The sequence below is a fragment of the Pelophylax lessonae genome (assembly GCF_965119305.1).
Source record: "Pelophylax lessonae genome assembly, chromosome: 9".
NCBI lineage: Eukaryota > Metazoa > Chordata > Amphibia > Anura > Ranidae > Pelophylax > Pelophylax lessonae.
Genome location: NC_138776.1, coordinates 160,747,794 through 160,774,674, shown reverse-complemented (window position 1 = coordinate 160,774,674; position 26,881 = coordinate 160,747,794). Strand labels below are relative to the sequence as shown.

The window sequence follows — 26,881 nt, the reverse complement described above, 5'->3', positions numbered from 1 at the left end:
AAAAAAAACGGAGGGACAAACACCAAAAGTTTTATCGTCCGTCTCCAGCACGACCAATTTTCGCTTAATGTATATGCAGTACGTCTGCAAAAAATCAGATATGAAAGACCACGCATGAACATTATGCACTGTCAACTAGAAACGGTTTTGACTGCTGAGCATGAGAGAGAAAAAATATTTTGTCCGATTTTAGTCAAGTGTGTACGAGCCTTAAGGCCACTTATGGACAAGAAGCACTTGTGCAACTTGCCCTGTGACTTGGGACTTCAAAGTCACATGACTAGTCATACTCCATGATTTCCAATAAGTACCATTCATATTTGTGCGACTTCAAGTCGCAACAACTTCAAAGTAGTCCCTGCACTACTTTGGTCCGACTTTGATGCGTTTTGAGGTCCATTACACAGGCATTGCTTCAAGTCCAGTCAAACTTGCAGCAAAATCGTGTGACTTTTTAGGTCGCAAAAGTGTGAAAGGGGCCTAAATGTGTATGAGAGGAGCCTGGAAGATTTGCAAACCCCAAACAAGAGTTTTCCTGGCTTTCTATGGGACACACTGCTACAAGACTAAAGCCCGTACACACGTACCAATTGTCGGCCATAAATATTCGGCCGCTGACCGATCGGCCGATTGTAGGCTTGTTAGTATGATGCTTCCGACAGCCGACAGCGCATTTTCGGCCGAACAGAATCTGTCTTGCAGACTTTAAAATTTTTGTTGGCCGTCACCAGAACGGCTGATTGTTCACCAGTCAGTACAGAATTCGGCCGACAATCAGCAGATTTGTAAGACTGGGCATGCTCAGAAAAGAAAAAAGACACGGAAAGTTAACCATCACATGACATCACTTCTGCAGTCGGCTGTTGTTGGCCGACAAAATTCGTGTGCAGTCTTTTGCACTTTTCAGCCGACAGGACAGCCCTGGACAAAAGACGGACGATCGTTTGGCCGACGATCGCTACGTGTGTACGGGGCTTTACTTTAAGTGTAGCATCGCACCACTTTCAATCACATAGCTAAATTTAGGGGGAGTGCTGCATATTCACTACTTTAACTCAGCATACTTGCGGTAACACATAAGTATGTGAGTAGCATCCATCATTTACATAGAGTTTAATAGTAGACACAGGTAGAGCAGAAGTATCCACAAAATCACAGTTATGACAGGAGGTGTGAGGACACAGAGTGGCATGAGGGCCAATGTAGTGGGCAGTGTCAGCTGTTGGTTGCAGGATACAGATAACTTTGGATTACCAGACAGGGACCAGAAACTAGAACATTGGTTACACTCAGTCAGCAGACAGGAATGAAGACCGGACGCAAACCAAAGGGTCATCAACAGCTGGGCAGCAAGATGCAGCACATCTCCAAGAGGCAGAGGCAGGATACAAGCCAGCATCAGTTCACAGCTGGGCAGCAAAGAACAGGAATGTAAGGCAGAAGCAGAGTTGGCATATGAGTTGAGGTCACAACAGATAGGCAGGAATTCAGAGAAAGGTCAGAGACAATTCGGGTTGTACATGGGAGGGCAAATATAGCAGGTCAGGGCACAGGTAAAGCAGGAACTAGCTGAAGACCACTCAACAATCTGTTAATGCCACAATCCAGCTTAAATATACTGTTTGGTGCCAGTGGCAAGAGTGCACACGCGCTGCTTAGCGTGCATGCGTGCTAATACACATCTTGCAATAAGCCTTTGTTCGGAATTATGAGCATGCAAAAGTCTTTTTGTTCTGATATGTACTGCCCTTTTTTTACAGTAATTTTTATGAGAGCGAATACATACCTAGAAGTGTAAGACATTACTTAATATGCAAGCTATACTTATGCTAATTCAACTTTAGTCATTATAATAGGCTTGCACTGTCTCAATGGTAAAACATTATTGTACACAATTTCAAATCTGAGTTTCATCTACTTAGTATTAAATACAAAATGTAAGTGTTGTACTTAGTTTAATACCACAGTATTTTACTAAAGCAGACTTCTACTAGTGCTGGTTTAAAGTGCAGGGCATACAGGATATATCTGATGTAGTTTTGTCTTGTGCATACATGGAGCCTGTTCACTCTTCATGAAATGACTTTTTTATGCTGTAGCTCAGTGATTTTGCCTTCATAGCCCTGCACGTTCCTTTGGCTAGAGTGGAAGAGTTGAGAGCAAATTCAGAGCTTCCTCAGCTGCTCCTTACTGTCACGCTCAGGCACTCTCACCCATTAGTGCTTCCTCGGGCATTTAATTGACCAATCCTACTCAAAGGAGTTTGTTCTGGGGGAAAATTGGAAAAACTGCCGTTACATTAGGAGGTACACTATGTTGAACGCCACTGGAACAAGTTGTAATGCTCCAAAGAGTTTTTTGGCTGTTATAAGCACGGCACTGGCTCATTTTGATCAAACTATTTTTTAAAGAGGACTTTAAGAACAAACTGACCTTCAAACTTTCCTGCTTTGTTGTCATTGTTCACAGAAAGGTCTTGATGTCATAACCTTTTTAGAATGCTAATATCCCATATCCGCATCACTACAGCTTCTTATGCAAAGCATAGAACCATACACAGGAGTCACTTCCCCAGAATGACCTATGGTCTAATGTTGTACCACAGCCAGATATGCTCACAGGTACAAATTGAAATGCCAGGAGCCCAGTTAAAGTGGAGTTCCACCCATTTTAGTAACTTTAGATGTATGTAATCCCCTTTAAAACAAAATTTAACAATGGAAACTTTTTTTTTTGCTAGTGAATACCTTATTTTCTTGTTTATTCATCCTCTCCTCACTTCCGGGTCCGATCGGCGATTCCGTCATTCGGCGATTCGCAGGGGGTGCTGGGATGTATTCCATGGCATGAAATCTCGCATTATCACACAGGAGCTGAGCTGTACTGTATGTATTGAGGCCCTGCTTTGCCCTGCCTCCACCCTGCCTCCTCTCAGTGAGCTGTACTGTATGTATTGTATTGAGGCCGTACTCTGCCCCGCCTCCACCCCGCCTACTCTAAGTGAGCTCAGTGAGGATAACGGAATTTTTGTAAAATCTTACCTGTAAAATTCCTTTCTCTGAGTCCTCCGACAGTCGCCGCCCACTTCATATTCATCACCAATGGGGTTATGTCCTTTATTCCGTAGGAGTAGCTAGGCAATAGAATATGTTAGTACAAAGACTTTTAACATATCCCACCCCCAGGGGATGGTCCCCTCAGTACATAACCCTCCACTTCCTGTATCCAACTCAGTTTCAGTGGAATAGCAGTAGAGAGTACATCAAAACCCCAAAAGAGGGGCGGGGGCGGCGACTGTCGGAGGACTCAGAGAAAGGAATTTTACAGGTAAGATTTTACAAAAATTCCGTTTTCTCTTACGTCCTCCGACAGTCGCCGCCCACTTCATATTCATCACCAATGGGGATGTCCCAAAGCAGTGTAAACATGAGGGGTGGGAAGAACACAGCCGCGCCCAAGGCAACGCCGTCTCCCCATCAGAGAAAGGAACCTTACCAAAGGAAGGAAACCAGTTGGGCATAAGAACAAAACACTCGCTCAACAGGAGCAAGAAAACCCAGGGAAAAAACAAAAATCCCAAAAAGCCAAAGAACCCGTAACAAGGGCTCTAGGAAACTGCCGCACTAAGAACCTTGCGGCCAAAGGAAGCATCAGCCGATGCCTGAACATCTACTCTGTAGAATATCGTGAAAGTGTGTACGGTCGACCAAGTCGCCGCCTCACACACCTGGGCCACAGAGGCCCCATGACGACAGGCCCAAGACGTACTCAGAGATCTGGTAGAGTGCGCCTTCACAGGTACAGGGGGAACTTTCCCCCTCAAAGCATAGGCCTGATCAATGGTCCGTCTGATCCATTTGGCGATTGTAGAAGCCGACGCCGCCATGCCCTTCCGAAGACCTCCCGGAAGGACAAACAAGGCATCCAACTTGCGAGAAGACTCAGTCGATGTGAAATAGACTCTAATCGCCCGGACAACATCCAAGGAGTGAAGCAACACCTCCGTCGGATGCTTCGGCTTCGCGCAAAGCGAAGGTTTGACAATGTCCACATTGAGATGAAAGTCCGAAACCCTTTTTGGAAGAAAAGAAGGGTTAGGTCGCAAGACCACCTTGTCCAAATGCACAACCAGACACGGAGACTTGCAGGACAAGGCTGCCGGCCCCGACACTCGACGAGTCGAGGTGATAGCCACCAAAAAGGCGACCTTCTTGGATAACAAAGACAGCGAGATCTCCCTGAACCTTTCAAAAGGAGCACGCTGCAATACTGATAGAACTAGATTCAAGTCCCAAGGGGTAAGAGGGTCCCTCCTAGGAGGGATCAGATGACGTACCCCCCGCACAAAAGTGCTAACCAAAGAATCAGATGCCACAGGCCGTCGAAAAAGAACGGCCAAAGCAGACACCTGACCCTTGATCGTGGCCAGCGCCAGACGCTGGTCAACACCCATCTGAAGGAAGGGCAACACCCTAGACACCGAATAAGTGTCAGGAGAGAAACCCCTGGATTCGCACCAGGCAAAATACGCCTTCCAAGTACGGTAATAAACCTTCCCCGAGGAAGACTTCCTCGCATTTATTAAGGTGTGAATGAACTCAGGGGAAAGACCCCTGTTCTGCAGGACCTCGGTTTTAACAGCCAGGCCGTCAAGGCCAGCGACTGTAAAGCAGGATGGAAGATCGGTCCTTGCGACAGAAGATCTTCTCCAAGAGGCAGACGCCACGGGGCGTCGATTGCCAGATTTACGAGGTCTGCGTCCCAGGACCGGCGAGGCCAGTCCGGTGCCACAAGAATCACCGTGGTCGGTTCCGCGAAGGAACCTGGACAGCAATTGAATCGGCGGGAACGCATACATCAGTTGGTACTGATGCCACGGGGCAACCAACGCGTCCGACGCGTCTGCCCGAGGATCGCACGTCCTTGCCACGAACCGTGGTACTTTGTAGTTCAGACGAGACGCGAACAGGTCTACCTCCGGAAGACCCCACCTCGCGCACAACATCTGGAAGACAGCCGGGTGAAGGGACCATTCTCCCTGGTCCAGGGTTCGACGGCTCAGATAATCCGCCTGCCAAATTTTCACCCCCGGAATGTGACCTGCCGATATTGCCGGGACATGCGTCTCGGCCCAAGACAGAATCGCGGCCACTTCTCGAGCCGCCCGGGCACTCCTGGTGCCCCCTTGGTGATTGATGTAAGCCACCCCTGTGGCATTGTCTGTCTGCACCCGAACCGGGTAGCCGTGAAGATTGTCCGTCCAACGACGAAGACAGAGGAGTATCGCTCGCAGTTCCAGAACGTTGATCGGAAGGGAGGATTCCTCCGTCGACCAAACACCCTGGGTGGACAGAACGCCCAGAACACCACCCCAGCCCGACAGGCTGGCGTCCGTGGTGATCACCGTCCACGAAAGGGGACGAAAAGACTTGCCCCCCGATACTGAGGGGGATAGAAGCCACCACAGAAGATCCCTTCTGGTCTGAGAACTCAATGACATCTGGAGATCCAGAGACTGCGGACGCCCGTCCCACTTGGACAATATCTCCGCTTGGAGATCCCGTGTGTGAAACTGGGCGAAGGGAAATCGCCTCGAAAGCCGAGACCATCAATCCCAGACACCGCATGCACGTCCGAATGGACGAAGATGGAACGTCCCTGAGGGACCTGACTGCCTCCTGAAGAGCTGCGAGTTTTTCTTCCGGCAGGAAGACCTACGCCTGGACAGAGTCCAGAATCATACCCAGGTAAGAAATCCGAACCGATGGGCACAATGTCGACTTTGGAAAATTGATCGTCCAACCAAACTCCTGCAGAGTCTGCAACGTGACGGACAGATCCTTCTCCAGACTCTGGCTGGTCGCAGACCGAACCAGAATATCGTCCAGATACCCCAGAACCGAAATGCCCTGGGCCCTCAACAAAGCCAGAACCGGTGCCAGCACTTTGGTGAACACCCTTGGAGCCGAGGCGAGACCAAAAGGCAACGCCACAAATCGGTAATGATCTTCCGCTATGGTGAATCGAAGGTACCTCTGGTGACCCTCGAAAATCGGGATGTGAAGATACGCATCTTGCAAGTCGATGGAAGCCATGAACTCCCCCGGAACCAGGGCAGCCACCACCGACCGCAGGGATTCCATGCGGAACTTGCGCACCCGCACAAGGCGGTTCAGCGCCTTCAAGTCCAGAATCGGACGCACCTTGCCCTCCTTCCTGGGCACGGTGAGCAGATTGGAATAGAACCCCCGAAATCTGTCCCGATGAGGCACCGGGACCACCACTCCCTGAGCCCTCAGGTCCTGCACCGCTAGATGCAGGTCCCGCAAACGCTCCGGGGATAACAGAAGACTTGAGGGAAAAAATCTGCTCTCCGGCCGAGAGAGAAACTCGATCTAGTGGCCAGATCGAACGATTTCCTGTGAAGTGGGTGAGGGCGCCCCTTCAGGCCGCACTGTTGTGGGCCGCAGAACCGGATTGGCCGGACTTTTGCTTACCTGCCCACGGCTTCTTGCGGGAGCCTTGACCCTTGGACGGCTTGTCCCAAAATGTGACCGAAAGGCACGAAAGGACCCCTGAGGGGGCCGAAAGAAAGCATTCTGTTTTCCAGGAGCCGTCTTAGTCTAGTGGGATTGAGGTAAGAGCGTGCTCTTACCCCCCATGACCCCTTTAATTAGGGCATCCAGGGATTCGCCAAAAAGGCGAGAACCATCAAACGGCAGATTGGCCAAGGTCTTACGTGAAGATTGATCCACAGACCAACACTCCAACCAAACCAGGCGGCGAGATAACACCGCCACACTGTGTACACGTGCAGCCAACGGAACCATATCCAGGTCCGCATCACACAAATACATGACACCCTGGTGGATTTGATCCACCATATCCAAAGTCGCCTGGGGGGCAGAATCAGCCACCAGGACACGCCTAAGCACCTGCGTCCAGTTCGCGACCGCCTGGGCCGCCATAAGTGAAGCAATAAAGCTTTCAACATAGAACCCATAATAGAATAGGTACGATGGGCAAAGGACTCCATCCTCTTGTCCGTGGCATCCCGGAACACCGGGGTGTCTGCAGCAGGAATCGCAGTGGACTTGTTCAAAACTGCTAACGCCTGGTCCACCGGAGGTGGGACACACCAACGCCCATCAGTAGCGGGCGCAAAAGGATAGCGCAGCTTAAACCTACTTGGTACAGCAAAAGGTTTGCGTATATTACGCCATCGTTCTTTCACAGCGCGCTGAAAATCATCAGTGCATGGAAACATCTGCGATGATATGCGCCTTTTCTGCGTCCCATAAGCCGCCAAGGCAGCTGGAGGACATGTTTCCTCCTCCAAACGCAGAGTTTGCTTCATAGAAGCAACCAATTCATCCATGAGCGCAAGCTCTTCAGACGAGCCAGGGGGAGAATTATCAACCCCCTCTACCTCAGCCTCCATTACTGACCCTATAAGGTCCCGGGAGGAACGAGACCCCGATAAGGAGATCTCTGCCCCAGCAGCCCCAGTACCATCACCCTCTTGAAACAGAGGAAATTGAAAACTCTGGGCCTTTTAGAGGATTAAGCAACCACCAGCATTTGCACCTGAGTCGCAAGGCTAGCCACAATCGCAGCCAAATCCCCCCCCCCCCGGGGGGGGAAACCGCAGTCCCCTGGCTTCCCCCTAAATTGGCAGGAAACTAGTATTCCTGAAAAACCATGCCCTTGTAGCAGCAAAAATAAATGGGTGACCGCCCCTTTAAGAGAGCGCTGCGATCGTAGCCCACTCACACTAAGCATCCCACACAAGGGACCCCCACAGGGACAAGTATACCAAGGCAGGATACAGGGAATAAAAAGAAATGAACCTGGAGAGATCGGTGCTGCTGCTGCTGCCTGCGGTGCTCCTGAAGGAAAGGAAATGCTGGCATACAGGGCGCTCTATGAAAGCCTATGGAGGCTACAAGAAAATGGCTGCCATGCATGTAAAACATGCGGCCGGAGCGATCGCAGTCAAAATGGCGCCGTTTGGCGCCGAAACCGCCGCTCCCACACCCCATGAGGGAGAAGTAAAACACACCATCTGCCCAAAAAAGGAACATGGTAAACCGCCGCAGCGGCGCTGTAATGTGCCCCAAGCATGAGAAACTCAAGCCCCACAGCACACAGCCGTTCACACAGACAGAAAACTGACACAGAGTGCAGCCAGCCCCCCCTCCTGCAGCCCACAGCTTGCAATGTGAGAGATAGGGAAAACGTAATAGTGTGAACACAGGGCAAGGTACACAGTCCCAGACTGACACCCCCCAGACAGACAGGTCCCCACATAAATGCACTTACCTCTCACATGGCGTGGGGGACCCGCACAGGCGAACAAACCGCTGCACATGAGGCAGGGAGAGTCGCATCCAGGACGCATCAGAAGGTGGGTTGAGAAACCGCACAGCGTCCAGTGAGGTAGCCACCTCACCTAGCATCCCTGCACGGAACAGGGATGGGTCGTTCAGATAACTCAGGAGCGATACCTGACTGAACACTCGATGGCGGGCTGAGAAGCCACTGACCCACAACCTGCTACCAGGGGGGTCAGCCCGAGACGCAGCCCGCATGATCCTCTTCATCAGAAGAACTAACTAACGCTGGTAAAATAACAGCTAACAAGAAAGAGAGAAAAAACTCAAATAAAATCCAAAGAAAGGAAAGAGAGCTGAGACAAGGTGCCCCAGCACAGAAACTTCCAGCTACTCCTGACAGCTAGACAAATGAAACTGAGTTGGATACAGGAAGTGGAGGGTTATGTACTGAGGGGACCACCCCCTGGGGGTGGGATATGTTAAAAGTCTTTGTACTAACATATTCTATTGCCTAGCTACTCCTACGGAATAAAGGACATAACCCCATTGGTGATGAATATGAAGTGGGCGGCGACTGTCGGAGGACGTAAGAGAAATAATGCTTTCAGTCCTCGCTCACTGAGAGAAGGAGGGGCAGATTACGGCCTCAATACAATACATACAGTACAGCTCACTGAGAGGAGGCGGTTCGGAGGCGGGGCAGAGTACGGCCTCAATACATACAGTACAGCTCAGCTCCTGTGTGATAATGCGAGATTTCATGCCATGGAATACATCCCAGCACCCCCTGCGAATCGCCAAATGACGTAATCGCCGATCGGACCCGGAAGTGAGGAGAGGATGAATAAACAAGACAATAAGGTATTTACTAGCAAAAAAAAAAAAAAGTTTCCATTGGTAAAAGTCGTTTTAAAGGGGATTACATACATCTATGTAATCCAAGTTATTAAAAATGGGTGGAACTCCACTTTAAGTTTATCTTTAGACAAAATATTTTTCTTTTTGCTAAGGGACATGGGAATTCTTTGCCTACAGGAGAAATGGACACAACAAAATAGTAATTGGCCAGCACAGGATTACCCCACCCTCACACATCATTACTTTTTTTGCCAGTGTCTTCAGAAGAGAAGACATGTTTTCTTCAGCGCTGCTGTTTTCTGTTAGTTTGGATTATTTTTCTACTGTCATTTGCTGCTGGTAAATTCATGCCAGATATATTAAATTGCTTTATAATTGGTCTCTCCAGTCTGTTGAGTGCAGGTTTTCTCAGTTTAAAATGCTGGTGTTTCCTCAATAATCCTGCATTCCTAGTGGTGACAACTCCATCTGAGTACCAAATATCAAAGGGCTTCATATTTAAGATCAGGTCTTTACTGGGTTTGTCATCATCTTCCTATTTCCAGGGAGACCTTCTGGCCTCCGTGGACATCAAAAAATGTGTTATTGCGCATACTTATTATTCCAGCCTATCCATGTTCTCTTCTGTTGGCTTTAGGACATTATAAGTTTGTGGTCCTACAATTCTGTCAGATCTAGTCCTAGACCATATTGTTTTTCTACAGGAGACACCAGACACCCAGATTTGAGCTCTGCAGTTTAGGATTAAGCCAACTCTCTATTTTTGCTGGAGAGTCCTGGGGCTGATGGTAGCCTATTTTTCAGGCAGTCTCATTTGCTCATCTTTACTTCAGATGCCTTCAACACAAGGAACACAATGCCTTGTGAAACAAGTATGTCAAGTCCTAGGACAGACCATTCCTTTGGCTCCAGTGAAGATGTCCCTGGTTTAGTGACTTGTCAGTCCATTTCTTCAATCTGGGAAGTCCTTTTTTCTCATCTTCTAGAAGATACTCATTACAGATGCCAGCCTGTTGGGCTGGGGGGGGGGGGGGTTCTGAGCTCTCTGCTGGTACAGGGGACTTGGTCAATGAGAGAACTCACTCCTAGAACTAACAGACAATTTGGCTGTCTCTGCATAAATCATTTTGCTGGAAGATCATCTGACCTGGATTCAGTCACAGAGCAGACAACAGCACCTAGACCAGGGAGTGTGGTCCCAGATCCCAGAGATGTTCCAGGGCCCGTGTCTCAAGTGGTGGGGATGGGGGGGGTGTTGCTGGTTGAGGACCCCCTGGTGTCTGGGTTCAACAACAGACAGGACAGGCTCGTCTTCTGGTCCTCTAGCAGAAGCAGTGGAAGCTCTGTTTGAGATAGTTTTCTCTCTCTCTACTCTCTCCAAAAGGTAGTATTTCTTGTATTCATCATTTATGCGACAAGATAAAGCTATCACTTCTGAACTGATAACTTTATCCTGCAAGCCCCATTTTGGGTTTCCATAGAGTCCCAGCGGTGTTAAATCAAAATACTAGTGGTTAGACTCTGTCTGTGCCACATTCCTCATGAACTATATAAATCGGTTTCCCCTGAATATTGGGACTTTTTAGGCACTTTTATGAAAAAATGTTTATAAAAAATTATATATTTTATTAATACATGTTAAAAAATTGGTTATTCCATATACAAAAAATACATGACAATGTTTACATGACACAATGTATACATATTACGATGGACTATGAATACACCAACTGTGAAGGATGCAAAGATGAAGTTGTAACTTTCTCCAGCTAATGCATTTCAGAGAGTAAAAACTCTCCTTCATCAGGGAATGGGAGGTGTCACTTAAAGTCAATCACATGGCATTGCACGTAGACATTACATGTATCCTCTTAAAAACAAAATCTAAAGCTTCTGCTTGTCTTCCAAATTTTTGACACCCTATATGAGGCTTGTTCATAGTAAAACAATTATGGGGAGTTGGAATTTTAGCATTTTAGAATTTTTGTGGTAAAATAGCCACAAGTGTCACTGAAAACAAGTGTCATCATTGAAACTCCAAGACTATAATGAATGTGCCCAGGTTGGATTCAAGTATTTAATTCCCTGGAAACTAGTTGTTGGATGGTATGTAGTAAGGTGTCCTAGGTTGGAAGCACACAGCTAAAACTTTATGCAAGGAGATAAAGCTATCACTTCTGAACTGATGGCTTTATCCTGCAAGCACCATTTTGGGTTTGCTTAGAGTCCCATTAGTGTTAAAGCCCAGGGTTTCTTTCTTTCCCAAGGTGGTTCTCAGTTTTTCTGTTGTTTTTATATCCTAAGTTTGTTAGTCCTTGTGGCTATGTTGCCCACCTCTCTATTGGACTGCTTTTGGACATTGCGGTAGTCTAAGAATGCTTGTGTCCCTCAATGATAAAGAAAATAGGATCTTTGTACCTATTGTACAATCCTTTTTGGGGCGTTCCATTGAGGGACACAGGTCTTCTATATTTTCATGCTTGCAGTAATAAAAAATGAGGCATGATGATTGTGGTGGGGTTATTCTTTGCTGGTAAACAGCTTTTTTGATGCCAATTTAAATTTTTTTGTGTAAGCCGCGGTATAACCTGACAGAAGAATTTCTGTTTTTAAAAGTATTTTAAGGTTAGTACAAAAATTATTACTTTTATTGCACATAAAGTAGAGAAGCGTTTAAACCTCTGTCAAGTTTTATTGCTGTCTGTGTCCCTACTACAGACTTGCACGCTCTCTTTTGTAGAAATCTCCTAGAAGAGACACCTGTTCCGAGTGTAACTGTCTTTTCCACTCATTTTGGAGAACTTTCCTCTTTTTTTTTTTTTCTGCTTTGGCTAGAAATGCACTTTAAACTGCCAGGATGTGGGAGGAATCTGGATCAAATACAGTATCTCACAAAAGTGAGTACACCTCTCAAATGTTTGTAAATATTTTATTATATCTTTTCATGTAAGAACACTGAAGAATTGACACTTTGCTACAATGTAAAGTAGTGAGTGTACAGCTTGTATAACAGTGTAAATTTGCTGTCCCCTAAAAATAACTCAACACACAGCCATTATTGTCTAAACCGCTGACAACAAAAGTGAGTACACTCCTAGTTGAATATGTCCAAATTGGGCCCAAAGTATCAATATTTTGTGTGGCCACCGCTTTTATCCAGCACTGCCTTAACCCTCTTGGGCATGGAGTTCACCAGAGCTTCACAGGTTGCCACTGGAGTCCTCTTCCACTCCTCGATGACAACATCACGGAGCTGGTGGATGTTAGAGACCTTGCGCTCCTCCACCTTCCATTCGAGGATGCCCCACAACAATAGGGTTTAGGTCTGGAGACATGCTTGTCCAGTCGATCACCTTTACCCTCAGCTTCTTTAGCAAGGCAGTGGTCATCTTGGAGGTCTGTTTGGGGTCGTTATCATGCCGGAATACTGCCCTGCAGCCCAGTCTCCAAAGGGAGGGGATCATGCTCTGCTTCAGTTTGTCACAGTACATGTTTGCATTCATGGTTCCCTCAATAAACTGTAGCTCCCCAGTGCCAGCAGCACGCATGCATCTCAGGAGCATGACACTCCCACTACCATTCTTGACTGTAGGCAAGACACACTTTTCTTTGCACTCCTCACCTGTTTGCCGCCACACACGCTTGACACCATCTGAACCAAATAAGTTTATCTTGGTCTCATCAGACTACACAACATGGTTCCAGTAATCCATGTCCTTAGTCTGCTTGTCTTCAGCAAACTGTTTGTGGGCTTTCTTGTGCATCATCTTTATAAGAGGCTTCCTTCTGGGATGACAGCCATGTGGACCAATTTGATTCAGTGCACGGTGTATGGTCTGAGCACTGACAGGCTTACCCCCCACCCCTTCAACCTCTGCAGCAATGCTAGCAGCACTCATACGTCTATTTCCCAAAGACAACCTCTGGATATGACACTGAGCACGTGCATTCAATTTGACCATGGCGAGGCCTGTTCTGAGGGGAACCTGTCCTGTTAAACCACTGTATGGTCTTGGCCACCATGCTATAACTCAGTTTCAGGGTCTTGGCAATCTTCTTACGGCCTAGGCCATTTTTATGTAGAGCAACAATCCTTTTTTTCGGATCCTCAGAAAGTTCTTTGCCATGAGGTGCCATGTTAAACTTCAAGTGACCAGTATGAGAGAGTTAGAGCGATAACACCAAATTTAACACACCGTCTCCCCATTCACACCTGAGACCTTGTAAAAACTAACAAGTCACATGACACAGAGGAGGGCAAATGGCTAATTGGGCCCAATTTGGACATTTTCACTTAGGGGTGCACTCACTTTTGTTGCCAGTGGTTTAGATATTAATGGCTGTATGTTGAGTTATTTTGAGGGGACAGCAAATTTACACTGTTATACAAGCTGCACACTCACTAATTTACATTGTAGCAAAGTGTCATTTCTTCAGTGTTGTCACATTAAAAGATATAATAAAATATTTACAAAAATGTAAGAGGTGTAATCACTTTTGTGAGATACTGTATATGGTAAAAGCTTACAAACCTTTTGCAGATAATGATTATGGGAATTTAACCCAACTGCTGTAGCATCAGACTGCTTAGGCAGGGAGGATCTAAAAAATGTGACAACACTCATTCGTACTTCAATGAGCAACCCAGTGATCCAAGCAGGCAAAGTAGCGATTTGTGGTGTTGCCTTCCTGGCCATACAGTGTGGCAATAATGCAGAAGTCTAAAATGTGGCTGAAAAGCATTACAAATATTTTGGCTCATAAAATACTTCACATACAGTATGCTGTATTGCATGTGTTATAAATGTGTATTTGATTGTTTGGCAGCTCTTGAGCTTTATGTTTCTGAATTTGAAGTGAAGCTTTTCATCAGTTGAAAAGGACCATAACGCTTGTTCACATGGCCAGTACAATATCATTTTATTCATATGATATTGCCATCTTTCCTTATTATAGGCATGCACGTTTGCTTTGCAAGCAGTTGTGTTGGTATGCTAATATGATAGAAGCTTATTTGAAAGAGTGTGAAATGGGTGGCATCGTTGAGCGCTCTTTCCAGTTGTCTGTTGAAAATGTGGCCTGTGTGTCAGATGATTCCACCTAAACATATAATTGAAAAATTGTTCATTGATGCATTCTTGAATCAGCAGTTGCTGCTAGCTCTGGTGGGGAAAGTGCTCTGTGTGGGCCATGTAGATGGAGAGGTCACTGGTCTAGGAGCTCAGAAGTGAATCAAAATTCAATATTTTTGCACATGTAGGATAATACACAGAACAACGGGTGAGGGCCAGAAAATGTTTTTAAAAATCTTTGCATAAAGGCCAGATCGAAGTCCCCTACAAAATGTATAAAGCAAGAGAGAAACTTCATAGTACATTAAACAATGGCAATCAAAATAAGTGAGAACAAGTGTCTAATAGAAAACACAATGTGGGGAATTCAAGAATGCTGCCGGACCTCTTTTCTGGTGTTAATCCCTTTTGTAAATGTATTGCTCCAAATTCATGAAGCATTTGCCACACTTCTGGTTCTGACAGCCACTCGTGTACCGAGTTCACATAGTTTTGAATTTTATTCAGCCCTTGTCGCAAAGATGACTACTTTTAAATCAGCATTCAGAGCGGTGCTGTGATTTCCCAATACATACTGCAGTAGCCATAATTATAGAGTACGCCTACAGCTTTACCATTGCTGAAGAGTTAATTTAGAGTGCTTTACATGTCACATATCCACCTAACACAACTGCCAATACATGTTTTCTCTGGAGACAAGGATACAGCAATAAACTTCCAATGAAGTCTTTAAATTATGACATTCATTTTAATGGTGCAGTATACATGAATGGTACAGGGTAATGAAAAAGGAAAACATCTAAACACTTGAAAAAGGACTAGGTGATTTGATTTAAAGTCTTCTTTTACTATGCTGATAACTATTTTTTTTTTATTTTGCTTGGTAAATAACAGTATAAGGAATTTACTATCTGTAAATAGGGTATAGAAAATTCTAAATGGTATATGCTGCATACACACTTTGAGACCCCCATAAGTAAACAACACACTGAAATTGTATATGCATGTTCTATAAACCATAATAACATATTTATAAAACTATGTACATCACCAGAAACACACCGGAAAAACTACACATTAACATAATAGGCAAGCAAAGTTTGGCAAAGCACCGGTGCTATTTTTATAATACATAAAGAAAAGCATGCCACTATTTGTCCAAAGCAGCCTTTTTCAACCAGGGTGCCTTGAGGGTTTTCTTCAGGGCTGCCTTGGCAAAATGCCTGAAAAATTTATCAAAAATTGTATACAAGCCAGCGTGTGGATCAAGCCCGCCTTTTAGTTACACAAAGTCACAGGTTTTCATTATCCACCATTGTGTCTTTCTAGACACTGCCATCCTAACAACCAATGACATCATTAGTTAACAAGGAGGATGTCTGTTGCTTCCACAGCATCCTTGTTTGACCCTCCTGGGCCTCTCTCCCTCAACATTGGGGTGACATTACCTGACTGATGGAGGGAAATTGAGGGAGAAAAGAAACATTGGAATAAAAGGCAGCACCAGTGAGAAAAAGTGTATATGGTTTTGGAAGAATAAATTACCTCTAACGTTGGGCGTCCTACTTGTGGATGTTTCTGCATTATGTAACGCTATTAGAATAGTTTTTTACATTTTAGAATGAGGTACCTCAAGACTATCTATAATTTTAAAGGGTGCCTCTACTGAAAAAGGTTGAGAGACACTGGTCCAGAGTAACAGCTGAACACATTAATGGTAAAATACACAGGGACAGAGTATAATAAACTCTATCATGTATAATAAGGCTACCAGAAAAAAACTTGGCAAGCACCCCTTCTGACTTGAACCATGCCTGACCACATGCCTTTAACATCAACAAGGTGCCTTGCAAGGGAGGTCTTTCAAGGCACCTTGTCTCAAATGTTGAGGGGACAAGGGCCTTATCCCTACATCCTGTCCCCTGAAAGGGATGTGGGGGTTAGTAGGTGGGGAATTCTAGAAGCCCACTGTAGAAAGAAAGTGCCTGGATTCCTTCTTCCTCCAGGTAAAAAAGTACAGAGCAAGTAGTACCCCATGTTACTCATTCACAAAAAAAAAAAAAGAAAAATTAAAGGATAAGTCTAGGCAATACCAAACCAAAGCTAAACCTGCTCTGTGCCACATTCTAACCTAATCTATCTATCCCTGCAAAGCAAAAATCGCTGTACCTACCTTTTTTGCAACGGAAGCCCCGTGCAGGAGAGATCCAACAACAGCTGTGAAATTAATAAAAAGTGACGTCACCCATAGACTTACTATGGGGCTTCCTTCGTTGAGTACCTCTCCTGAAGCCACCGCTGACAGCTTAGCTTGAGACCGGACCGGGTCGGCTGCAGAATAGGTAAGTACAGAGACTTTTTATTTACAGGGTTTGATAGATTAGGTTTAGAATGTGGCACAGAGCAGGTTTACCATTAGTTAGGTTTTGCATGGACTTATCCTGTAAAAAAAATACAACCACACTGTGAAAAACCCTTTAAAGGTACATTATTTGCATTGGGATGCATAGGAAAGCGTTTGCCTTGTTTCCTTTGGCATAAGTTCACATTACTGTTGTGCAGTGGTATAATCTACAAAACAAGTTTTTCAGCACAGTGGGCTATGCCAAAAAACAACTGCATCTCGACACCGTTGTGCCACTTGTGACTTTTTAATAAAGTCCCTTTGAACGCACACTGTTCACAGTGTTCAACACAGCAAAGTTTGCTAATTTACCTTTAAAAATTAAAATAAATAAAATAATGTCAATGTGGAGTTGGGAAAATTATTTCTCCACAGGACTTAAAAGTTGATAATGACAGATGTAAGGGAAATTTTGGGGTGGTTTACAACTCCCTGACTGTGTAGAGGGCATGGTCCCCTGAGGGGTCAAAACTACCCATCAACATTCTGTTACTGAGAGCCATCTGATTGTCTCTTTAACTTTGCGCCTCCCTTCTACATGGTCAACCAATATGAGTCACATGATCTACATAAATCGTCTTAAACAAAAGAAAAATCACACTGCTCCAGCTATCCTTGCTCCTTGCATGTGTATAAACCGCCCCACTACTGTGTAAGGGTGCTAGTCAGGCTCGCCAGCCATTTATGAGCAACAAAGAAATATCCCAGGTGACTGCACTCCTTTGTCAGGAGTGCAGCTATCCAGAATTTTTCTTTGTTGGCCTACATAAATAATTAAGGGAGCACCAGAAGCTTAGCAGTCCTAAATAGCATAAGTGTAATACCCTCAGTGGCATTAACTTACATTCCACCTCTCTCAGCCATCCACATTCCGAGTGGACAGTTGACAGGCAAATTTCCTAACCAACCAATGTCTAGACCTGGGGTAGTGATCTCTGCACCCTGATATCTTACAAAAACTCTCCCAATGTGGAGAATACTAGATGTGGACTCAAGGTTCATCAACAAGCTGAACAAATTTGTATCCAAGACCAGGAATCCACTGGGCTTTGCAGTAAGCGCTTTAGTGATTACTTGGATTCAATACCAAGTGGTTTATGTCTCTTCTCTCCCGAAGATCCTCCCTTGTTTGCTGTACAAGATAAAGGTGGAAAGGGTCTATGTGATTCTCATAGCATCATCCTGACCTAGAAGAACATTGTACACAGACATACTCAGACGTCTGGCAGATGAACCTTTGGCTCTTCTAAACAGATTAACTTGCTGGCCCAAGGTCCCCTATTACTCCCTGATTTTCAGTTGCTGAATTTAACAACATGAGTGTTGAACACACTGAGTTATTTACAAAAGCTGGTACAACTCTGTATAGAAAACAATGAGCTTTCAGGTTTTACTGCTAAAGCTTAATTGAATAGGCTGATGTTAGAAGCTGATTGGCTACCATGCACAACTTTGTACCAGTTTTAGTGAATCTACCACATAGTGTTTGCCAATCAATGCCCAATCTTATAAAGGTAGCAACATATAGCTCATGGTCTATGAATACTAGTCCTGTGTCCTGTACCATACTTCAGAAATTCACAGGTAAGTCAAAGTTCCTATTTCTTAATTGTGGATAGAGTCAAATAGGTTTATAACTGTTTTTTTTACCATCTATATCTCCAATTGAGGAGAATTCCCGTTACTTTCCATCTGATAGCCAAAACAGAAACAGGGAAGAAATCTCTGCAAAGAGAGGGAATCCCTGGTTGTCACCAAGCACTGTTAATTTCTTTGACGAAAATATTTTCGTTACAGTTTTCGGCAGCTGCATGTTTTCAATGACAAAAACTAAAGAGAAATAAAATTTGGTTTCAATTCAGATCACTAAAATATGACTAAAACTAAAATGGCATTTTAGTCGAAAGACTGTGACTAAAACTAAATTGAAATTTGACATCAAAATTAACACTGTCACCAAGGTTACCAGAACTACTGTCCCAATTGGAAAATATTCCCTATATGTTTTGGTGTCAACCAAAAATTTATTTTCTTTTATTTTCTCTCTTGCGATAATGTTAACAGGACAATTTGGTTATATTTTAAGGGTTGTCTAGGTTTTTTAAAAACAAGTATGTCACCTTGTTCTGCACAGAGCATTATACCTTATACGCACACTTTCATTTTTGTCCCCTTATGTAATCTTAAGTAATGTAGACCCAAGAACTATACTGTGGGGTTTATTAACTAAAACTGGAAAGTGCAAAACCTGGTGCAGCCATGCATAGAAACCATCAGCTTCCAGGATTTTATTGTGAAAGCTTAATTAAACATGCTGAAGTTAGAAGCTGATCCATGCAGAGTTGCACCAGATTTTGCACTCCCCATTTACTGTATGTCTACTCTATAGAATGCTGTATCTGCGCATAATGCACAGATACAGCACTTAGCATTTACCCAGAGAGGTAATGATCTAAAGATGTCTGAAACAATATTTTACCTGGAAGTGGCAGGACTGCAGTTCAAAAGGTCTGACAACGTCTTCAAAAAACAAAACATTGTGGCATTATTTGGTGGTTAGGACTCGGAGTAAATTAAAAAAATTAATTGACAGTAAATGTAAACGGGGGATTGGATAGTTTGAGTTGGGTCTCTCATCTTAATCAGGTCCACTTAGAATCAAATTAATACCTCTATAATATACAGAACTTTGATCAAATCTAGAATATCTTCACGTAATTTAGTGAGTAGGACCAGCTTTGCATTTTATTTTTTATCACAAGTTACTTGCAGCTAATATGTTTTGCATGTATTTACTTTATGTTGCCTCTCTTCTGCCACTTTCCAATACAATACTGGTTACTTGTGGTTGTTTTCTTGAAGGTTGTTTTAAGGACAATAGCTTGTAATGTCTGTTGCAAGAATAAGTGATGTGAATGACTCTGTACTTTAATGCACTGTGTATAAATTTGGAATTATATAAAACACTAAAATAAGGTATAAAACTACCCGCTGTTATACTAAAGAGTGGAAAATCCCTCCTGCCACTGAAAGGCGTTCTGTGCTACTCTTTCCCTTTACATAACTGATTTCTAGATATGTGTATAAAGAACCTTAAGATTTTAGTAGTAACCAAGGAACTACAATAGTGGAAAATGTATTAACAGAAGAAAAATATTTAAGGTAAATGTAACAGAACAGAACTCAAGTAGTTGTAATGTGTATGAATGGATTTCTGCACTCATATTGTATGTTTACTGACTATATAATGTGCTATTTATTTATCATCTGATTTCATTGTTTTAATATTCTTACACAGGGTTTGAACAGTGCCTTTGATGTTTACCTGGTGGGAAACAACTCCAACCATTTCATCATTTCTCCAACATCTGTCCAAGGAAAGGCAGATATCCGGGTGCGAGTTGCTGTAATGCTGGACTTCGAGACGATTCCTCGTTATGAGTTCTCTGTAAGAATAATTTTACCATATACAATATGATAGAGTAAATGCTAAAATATCTTTACTTTGCTAGCACTTCTGTTGCCTGAGGTATATGGTTGTTGTATACAGTTGCCGTCTCTCCTGGAGAACATTAGGCTTCTTGTAGTGCTGAAAGCGTTTTGTTTTTTTTTAATTATTTTTTAAAATTTTCATCATAATCTGTAACATCCCTACTTTCTTTATGATAAAAAATGAAATACTTCTAAGTGAGCTATAAAACGTTGCTTTGTTTTACATATCTGCATTTATATTGTTCTTTAGAGAACTGTGAAGTGTTTTGTAGGGTTAAATACTGCAATATAACTGTTCTTTTCACAGAATATAGCAGATATACAACCTGGGTCATTTTAGTGCAGCCTGTATTTTCGGTCACATGAATGAAGACACCTATATTCTTCAATAGAGAAATGATGAGGTGAAAAGTGCAGTAACCTCAGAAAACATTTGCTAGCAATTTCTTTGTTATGATCAAAACAACTTCCCTGGGCAATGTGGTGTCCTTTTGTTTTCTTTTCATTGACTTGACCCAGCACCTTTTATGGAGCATGTGCCACGCCATTAAGTTGATTGCCTCTGATGTCACCAGGCACCAAATATATTCAACCAATCACAGCACTGGGATGGTTGGCACTAGATATGAATACCAATTACTACACTGGGATGGGCACAAGATAAATCCTAATCACTGCACTGGAATGCTAGGCACCAGATACAGACCAATCACTGTACTGGGATGCTAGGCACCAGATAAATACGAATCACTGCATTGGGATGCTAGGCACCAGATAAACACCAATCACTGCACTGGGATGGTAGGCACCAGATAATCAACCAATCACTGCACTGGGATGATTGGCACCATATATAAATACCAATCACTACACTGGGATGATTGGCACCATATATAAATACCAATCACTACACTGGGATGGTAATCACCAGATTAACACCAATCACTGCACTGGGATGCTAGACACCAGATAAACCCCAATCACTGCATTGGGATGCTAGGCAGCAGATAATCAACCATTGACAGCACTGGGATATTTGGCACCAGATATAAATACCAATCACTACACTGGGATGGTAGGCACCAGATAAACCCCCATCGCTGTACTGTGATGCTAGGCACCAGATAAACAGCAATCACTGCACTGGGATGCTAGGCACCAGATATTTATAGCAATCATTGCACTGGGGTAGGGCATCAGCAGGAAGGCTGAGCCTTGTTTCCTTGTGGTATTCTGGTGTTCTGGTTCTCAACTCTGGTACCTTTCAGTTATCTATCCACTGGTTTTTCTAAACATTTGTTGCCAATCTCTGCTTCAGATTATCAGTCTGTAATCATCCTGTGGTGTTCTCTATTCGGCATCTGTTGCCTACAGTGGGACAAACCCAGAGGACTATAATCTGAGAGTATCACACAACTAATCAATGCCCCATTGTGGTAATTCCCAGTGTTTCCTAGACACATAAAATAATCTGAGTATTGATTACTGGTTGCTTTGAGTTACTTTGTATATTGTTCTTACAGTTTGTACTGGCATTTTAAAACAGTTTGATAATATAGAATGTATTTCAATAAACGGGTTATATTTAAGGAAGCAGGCCAGCACAATGATGCTCCTACTATAGTTTTCAGTCAGTTATACGTTTATCCCAGAGGCTGGTTCTGCCAGATACAGAAGATAATACTGTCTTCTAAACCAGAGCTTGACAAATCCCAGGCGCCAGCTCGCAACTGCAACTAGAAATTGCGTCCTGGCGCCTTGTCTTTTGTCAGCCCATTGACTGTTGGCACCAACATATCAGGCATGAGCATAGCTTGCCAGAATGTATGAGTCCTTTCAGCGGGGCTGGCCTCTCCCAGGCTAGAGGAGGAGGTTGGGGAATGGAAGGGTCAGGCTGTCATTTACTTGCTGAATCCTGGGTCAGAGCAGGCAGTAGCAGTGTGTCCCTGGAAGCAGCCCCCTGGGGAGGAGAATGGAGTTCTAGTATTGACTTAGGACACTGTGGTGTCACCCTCCCCACTTTGAGACCAACAATTGGTCTCTAGGGAAGGGGGGTGGGGGGTGGGGGGTTCGCTTATATAAGGTGTGTTCCCACACTTCAAAAAAATAAAATTTAAAAATGTAGCACAACTTCCCTTTTCTAATCATACTAACTGCTGCCTGCTTGCCCACGGTACATTTACTGTGGGCAGGTGGCATGAGCAGGCTGCTACATGTACATTATCTAGCCTTTTCCAAGTTAGGGGCACACATGTGGGTGCTCCCTGCTGTTCTGCGCTGACACTGACTTTTTCTCCCTGCATTTTCCGCATTTACAGTAGACCATTTACATAAATGAGCTGCTGTGCCGGTGCAAATGTGGTTGCAGGGTAACTACAGTACTGTGAAACTTGCCTAATTGCCTGTTGGTTCTGGGAATTGCAGGAGGCTGCTGGTAACAGTTTCATGTATGCATGCTAGGTCTATGTACTCTGTACAACACATTTAATTATTTTTTTATTAGTACATATTCTGGACTAAGATGTGTTTTTTACAAACTTCAGCCCCGGAAGGTTTTACCCCTATAATGACCAGGCCATTTTTTGTGATACAGCACTGTGTTATTTTAACTGACCATTGCGCGGTCGTGCGATGATGTACCCAAATACAATTTTTGTCCTTTTTTTCCCACAAATAGAGCTATAAACAAAAAAATAGCGACAATTTTGAAAAAAACAATATTTTTTACTTTCTGTAACACATCCAATAAAAACATGTAAAAATATAATTTCTTCATCAATTTAGGCCAATATGTATTCTGCTACATATTTTTGGTAAAAAAAAAAAAAAATCCTAATAAGCGTATATTGATTGGTTTACGAAAACGTTATTGTGTCTACAAACTTTGGGATATTTTTATGGCATTTTTCTTTCTTTTTTTTTTTTTTTACTAGTAATAGCGATTTTTAGTGGGACTGTGACATTGCAGACACCTGACACCTTTGACAAATTTTTGGGAACCAGTGACACGAATACAGTGATCAGTGCTAAAAATATGCACTGTTACTGTATTAATGACACTGGCAGGAAAGGGGTTAACATCAGGGGCGATCAAAGGGTTAACAGTATGCCTAGCTGGTGCTTGCAAACTGCGGGGTTTGCTCTGACTGGATGAAGACAGTGATCGGTGTTCCTGCTAAGCAGGAACACAAGATCTCTATCTCCTCCCCTGTCAGAATGGCGATCTGCCTTGTTTACATAGGCAGATAGCTGTTCTTCCTCTCTGGGGAACGATCCCACTGATTGACATCCCCTATGTCCGATCAGTGTGCTATCATGCCTCCGGCGGTGCCTGTGCGCCCCCCTGTGTCTATTGCATGAAATGAAGTACAGGTACGTAGTTTCGCACAATAGAGCTGACGTGCCACAGTAAAAGTGTGGTAGGTGGTCAGGAAGTGGTAATATGTGCCTGGAGCACAAGCAATTGTTTAGTAAATATTTATAATGTTTATAAATGTACACGTCAAATGGCATTTGAGATATTCTGAACTATTCCGGGGGTAAAAGACAGCAAATACCATACGATAACATAGTAGCTCATTCAACAAACTGGAATACACTCAATAATGTTGGGTTAGCTACCATTTGTATTTCATTATTTCATTATTTCTGGCTTAATACATTAGAATAGTGTGCTAGTGAGCATTTTGTCGAGGACTTTGGTTTTAAAAAGGTTGCTGCCTGACAGAGAATGTTGTAAACGTTTTATAACACATAAATGCTCGTTCCACCACGCCACCATTACCTGCCGTCTGTTTGGGTTGTAATTTTTTTTTATAGTGTCTTGCTTTTTCCAATCATAAATCTGTGAAGCTAGAATAAGATTGTAGAGATTCCAGCAACTACTACACTAAACTGCTAGGATTAAGATCTGGTTTAAAACACCAAAGAGGAATCACTCATACAGTAATTCTACTCTAATGACCATTAACTGATTAAGCATTGTTTTATTTTGCTTTTATTAACATATTTATTTCATACAAGTTAAAAACAGCTAGACATATAGAAGGAAACAATGAGCATTGGATGGAAAATGTAAGTGAAAGCGATAATAAACTGAAAACCAAGATTTTTTCTCTTTTTTGGCTTTTTCCTGTTATTTCAACTGGTGATCCATCCACCAACACACTCCCTGTCTTAGAGGGTCTACATTCTGAATGATAAAAATATTATTATCACCAGCGCTGGGATAAAAGTTCAGGCAAAGCAGCTGTATATCAATCCCTATAAAGGGGAATGTCACAATTCTACTCTAAACTATACTATACTCTATACTATAGCGCTGACCTGTTATCTTGATACCTATGTTACTCTTAGGGCAAACACATAGACCTCAGAGAAAATATAAAAAAATATAACAACTCAAAAAAGTGTCTGTGCAATATGAATAATCTCTTTCAAAACTAACAAAGTTCCAGAGTGCTGGGTAACACATTCTTCCAACGTGTCAACAATCTTTAAATAAAGTGCTTCATTTATCCACCACCTTTGCCACACCAGAGAACTCACCAGATGGCCATGACCACCCACTACAAGTAAGCCATGTCTAGCATGTTACAGTTAGGTCCATATACAGTATATTTAAACCCAGGCACATTTTGCATACTTTTGGCTCTTTATGCCACCAGAATAAAATGAAAACAAAACATCTCAAATGAATTTAAAGTGAAGAAGTGAATTCAAGGGGTTGAACAAAAATATCAAGTACAAATTTTAGGAACTGCAACCATTTTTTACACAGTCCCCCCATTTTCAGGGGCTCAAATGTAATTGGAAAAATGAATATAATCATAAATAAAATGTTCATTTTTAATATTTTGATGAGAATCCTTTACTGGCAATGACTGCCTAAAGTCTGGAACCCATGGACATTATCAAAGACTGGTTTTCATCCTTTCTGGTGCTTTGCCAGGCTCTAAATGCAGCTGTCTTCAGTTGTTCTTGGTTTGTGGGTCTTTCTGCCTTTAGTTTTGCCTTCAGCAAGTGAAATGCATGCCATTGCAGAATATTCCACTTCTTGTCATTCAAAAGCTCCTGGGTTGCTTTTGCAGTGTGTTTTGGAGCAATGTCCATCTGTACTGTGAAGTGCGGTCCAATCAACTTTGCTGCATTTAGTTGAATCTGGGCTGACAGTATATCTCTAAACACTGCAAAATCAATCCGGCTGCTTCTGTCTTCTGTCACATCATCAATAAATACCAATGAAAAGAAAATAAACAGTGAAAAGTGTTCCTGTTATGTAAACAAGTGTACCTGCTATGTAAACAAGCTAAAAAATGACGCTATTATACAATAAATTGCAATATGCAATTGACATAATACATGCTCAAAATATGCAAGTGTATAATAACATTGGCTCATGGCTGTGCAAAAAAAAATATAATGAAAAATTGAAATGAGTAAGTGCAAAAACTGGCAGTCCGCAACAAATGTGAATATAGAGCTATCTCTATATGTCAAAACAGTTCAAGCAAAAAAGTTAGGAATGAAGTCCACTTTAAACAGAAGGTGCCATAATCCAATCCATCAGTGATACACAGACCAGAGAGTTATTCGAGTTTGTGATCCACTAGAAGGGACCTGATGAGGAAGAAAAGGATAACGTCTGCTTGACAGTGATTATCATTAGTGTTGAGCGAACACGGACTGTATTATTCGTGTTCGTACCGAATAATTGGATTTTTTGTACCCGAACACGGACACGGACACTTTACTGTATGTTCGGGTAAAAATCCGTGTTCGGTCGTTTTATTTCCGGGTTTTGCATGCTTTGGCGCTCTTTTCATGGCGGGCTTTCAACAGCCAATCAACAATCGTTTAACTGGTGTGCCTTAAGCCATCCCAGCCATGCCTGCAAATGTCTCAGTAGCTGTGATTGGCCGTCTGAAGCATGTGACCAAGTCTTTATAAGTTCCAGGCAGCCGCAGCGTCTTCATTCTGCTGCTTAGATCAGGGACAGAGCACACATCAACGTGCTGGCTGCTGATTAGGGAAAGACAGGCAGGAAAAAACCATTTGTGTCCGGATAGAATTGAGGGACAGGTCGGAGTGTTTAGGCAGGGCGAGTTGTAGGCATTTTAGGGATAGAGTCTGCTGAATTATAGGGTCAGTGTCTTCTACAAAGTACAATCGATATTGCTGTGTGGGGGGTGGGGTGACTCTGCACTCAATCCTGATCTACGATCTCTTCTCAATCCTGTTAGGGAGAGGCTGCTGCTGCTGAATTTTAGGGAAACTGTGTTCTACAAACTACAATCGATATTGCTGTGTGGTGTGGGATAGGAGATAGGCAGGTGTCAGTGATCCACATCCATTTTTCTGTGTGTGAGCTGCAGTGAACACAATCTTTTTGGGGTGCAGTGAACATTGGGGTGCAGTGAACAACGTTCTTTTTGGGGTGCAGTGAACAAAATCTTTTTGGGGTGCAGTGAACAAAATCCTTTTTGGGGTGCAGTGAACAACATCCTTTTTGGGGTGCAGTGAACACAATCTTTTTGGGGTGCAGTGAACAAAATCCTTTGCGGGGTGCAGTGAACACAATCTTTTTGGGGTGCAGTGAACAACATCCTTTTTGGGGTGCAGTGAACAAAATCCTTTTTGGAGTGCAGTGAACACAATCTTTTTGGGGTGCAGTGAACAAAATCCTTTGTGGGGTGCAGTGAACACAATCTTTGTGGGGT

At 43.4% G+C, this 26,881-nt stretch overlaps 1 protein-coding gene across 2 annotated transcripts in view; it reads left to right on the top strand.

The window, feature by feature from the left end:
• CDH23 (cadherin related 23) overlaps positions 1-26,881 on the top strand; it is a 1,628,602-nt gene that overhangs the window by 749,990 nt on the left and 851,731 nt on the right. For both annotated transcript variants that reach the window (XM_082268007.1, XM_082268006.1), the window contains exon 12: positions 19,969-20,118. In XM_082268007.1, coding sequence (XP_082124133.1) covers positions 19,969-20,118 — 150 coding nt within the window. The remainder of the gene's footprint in view (positions 1-19,968; positions 20,119-26,881) is intronic.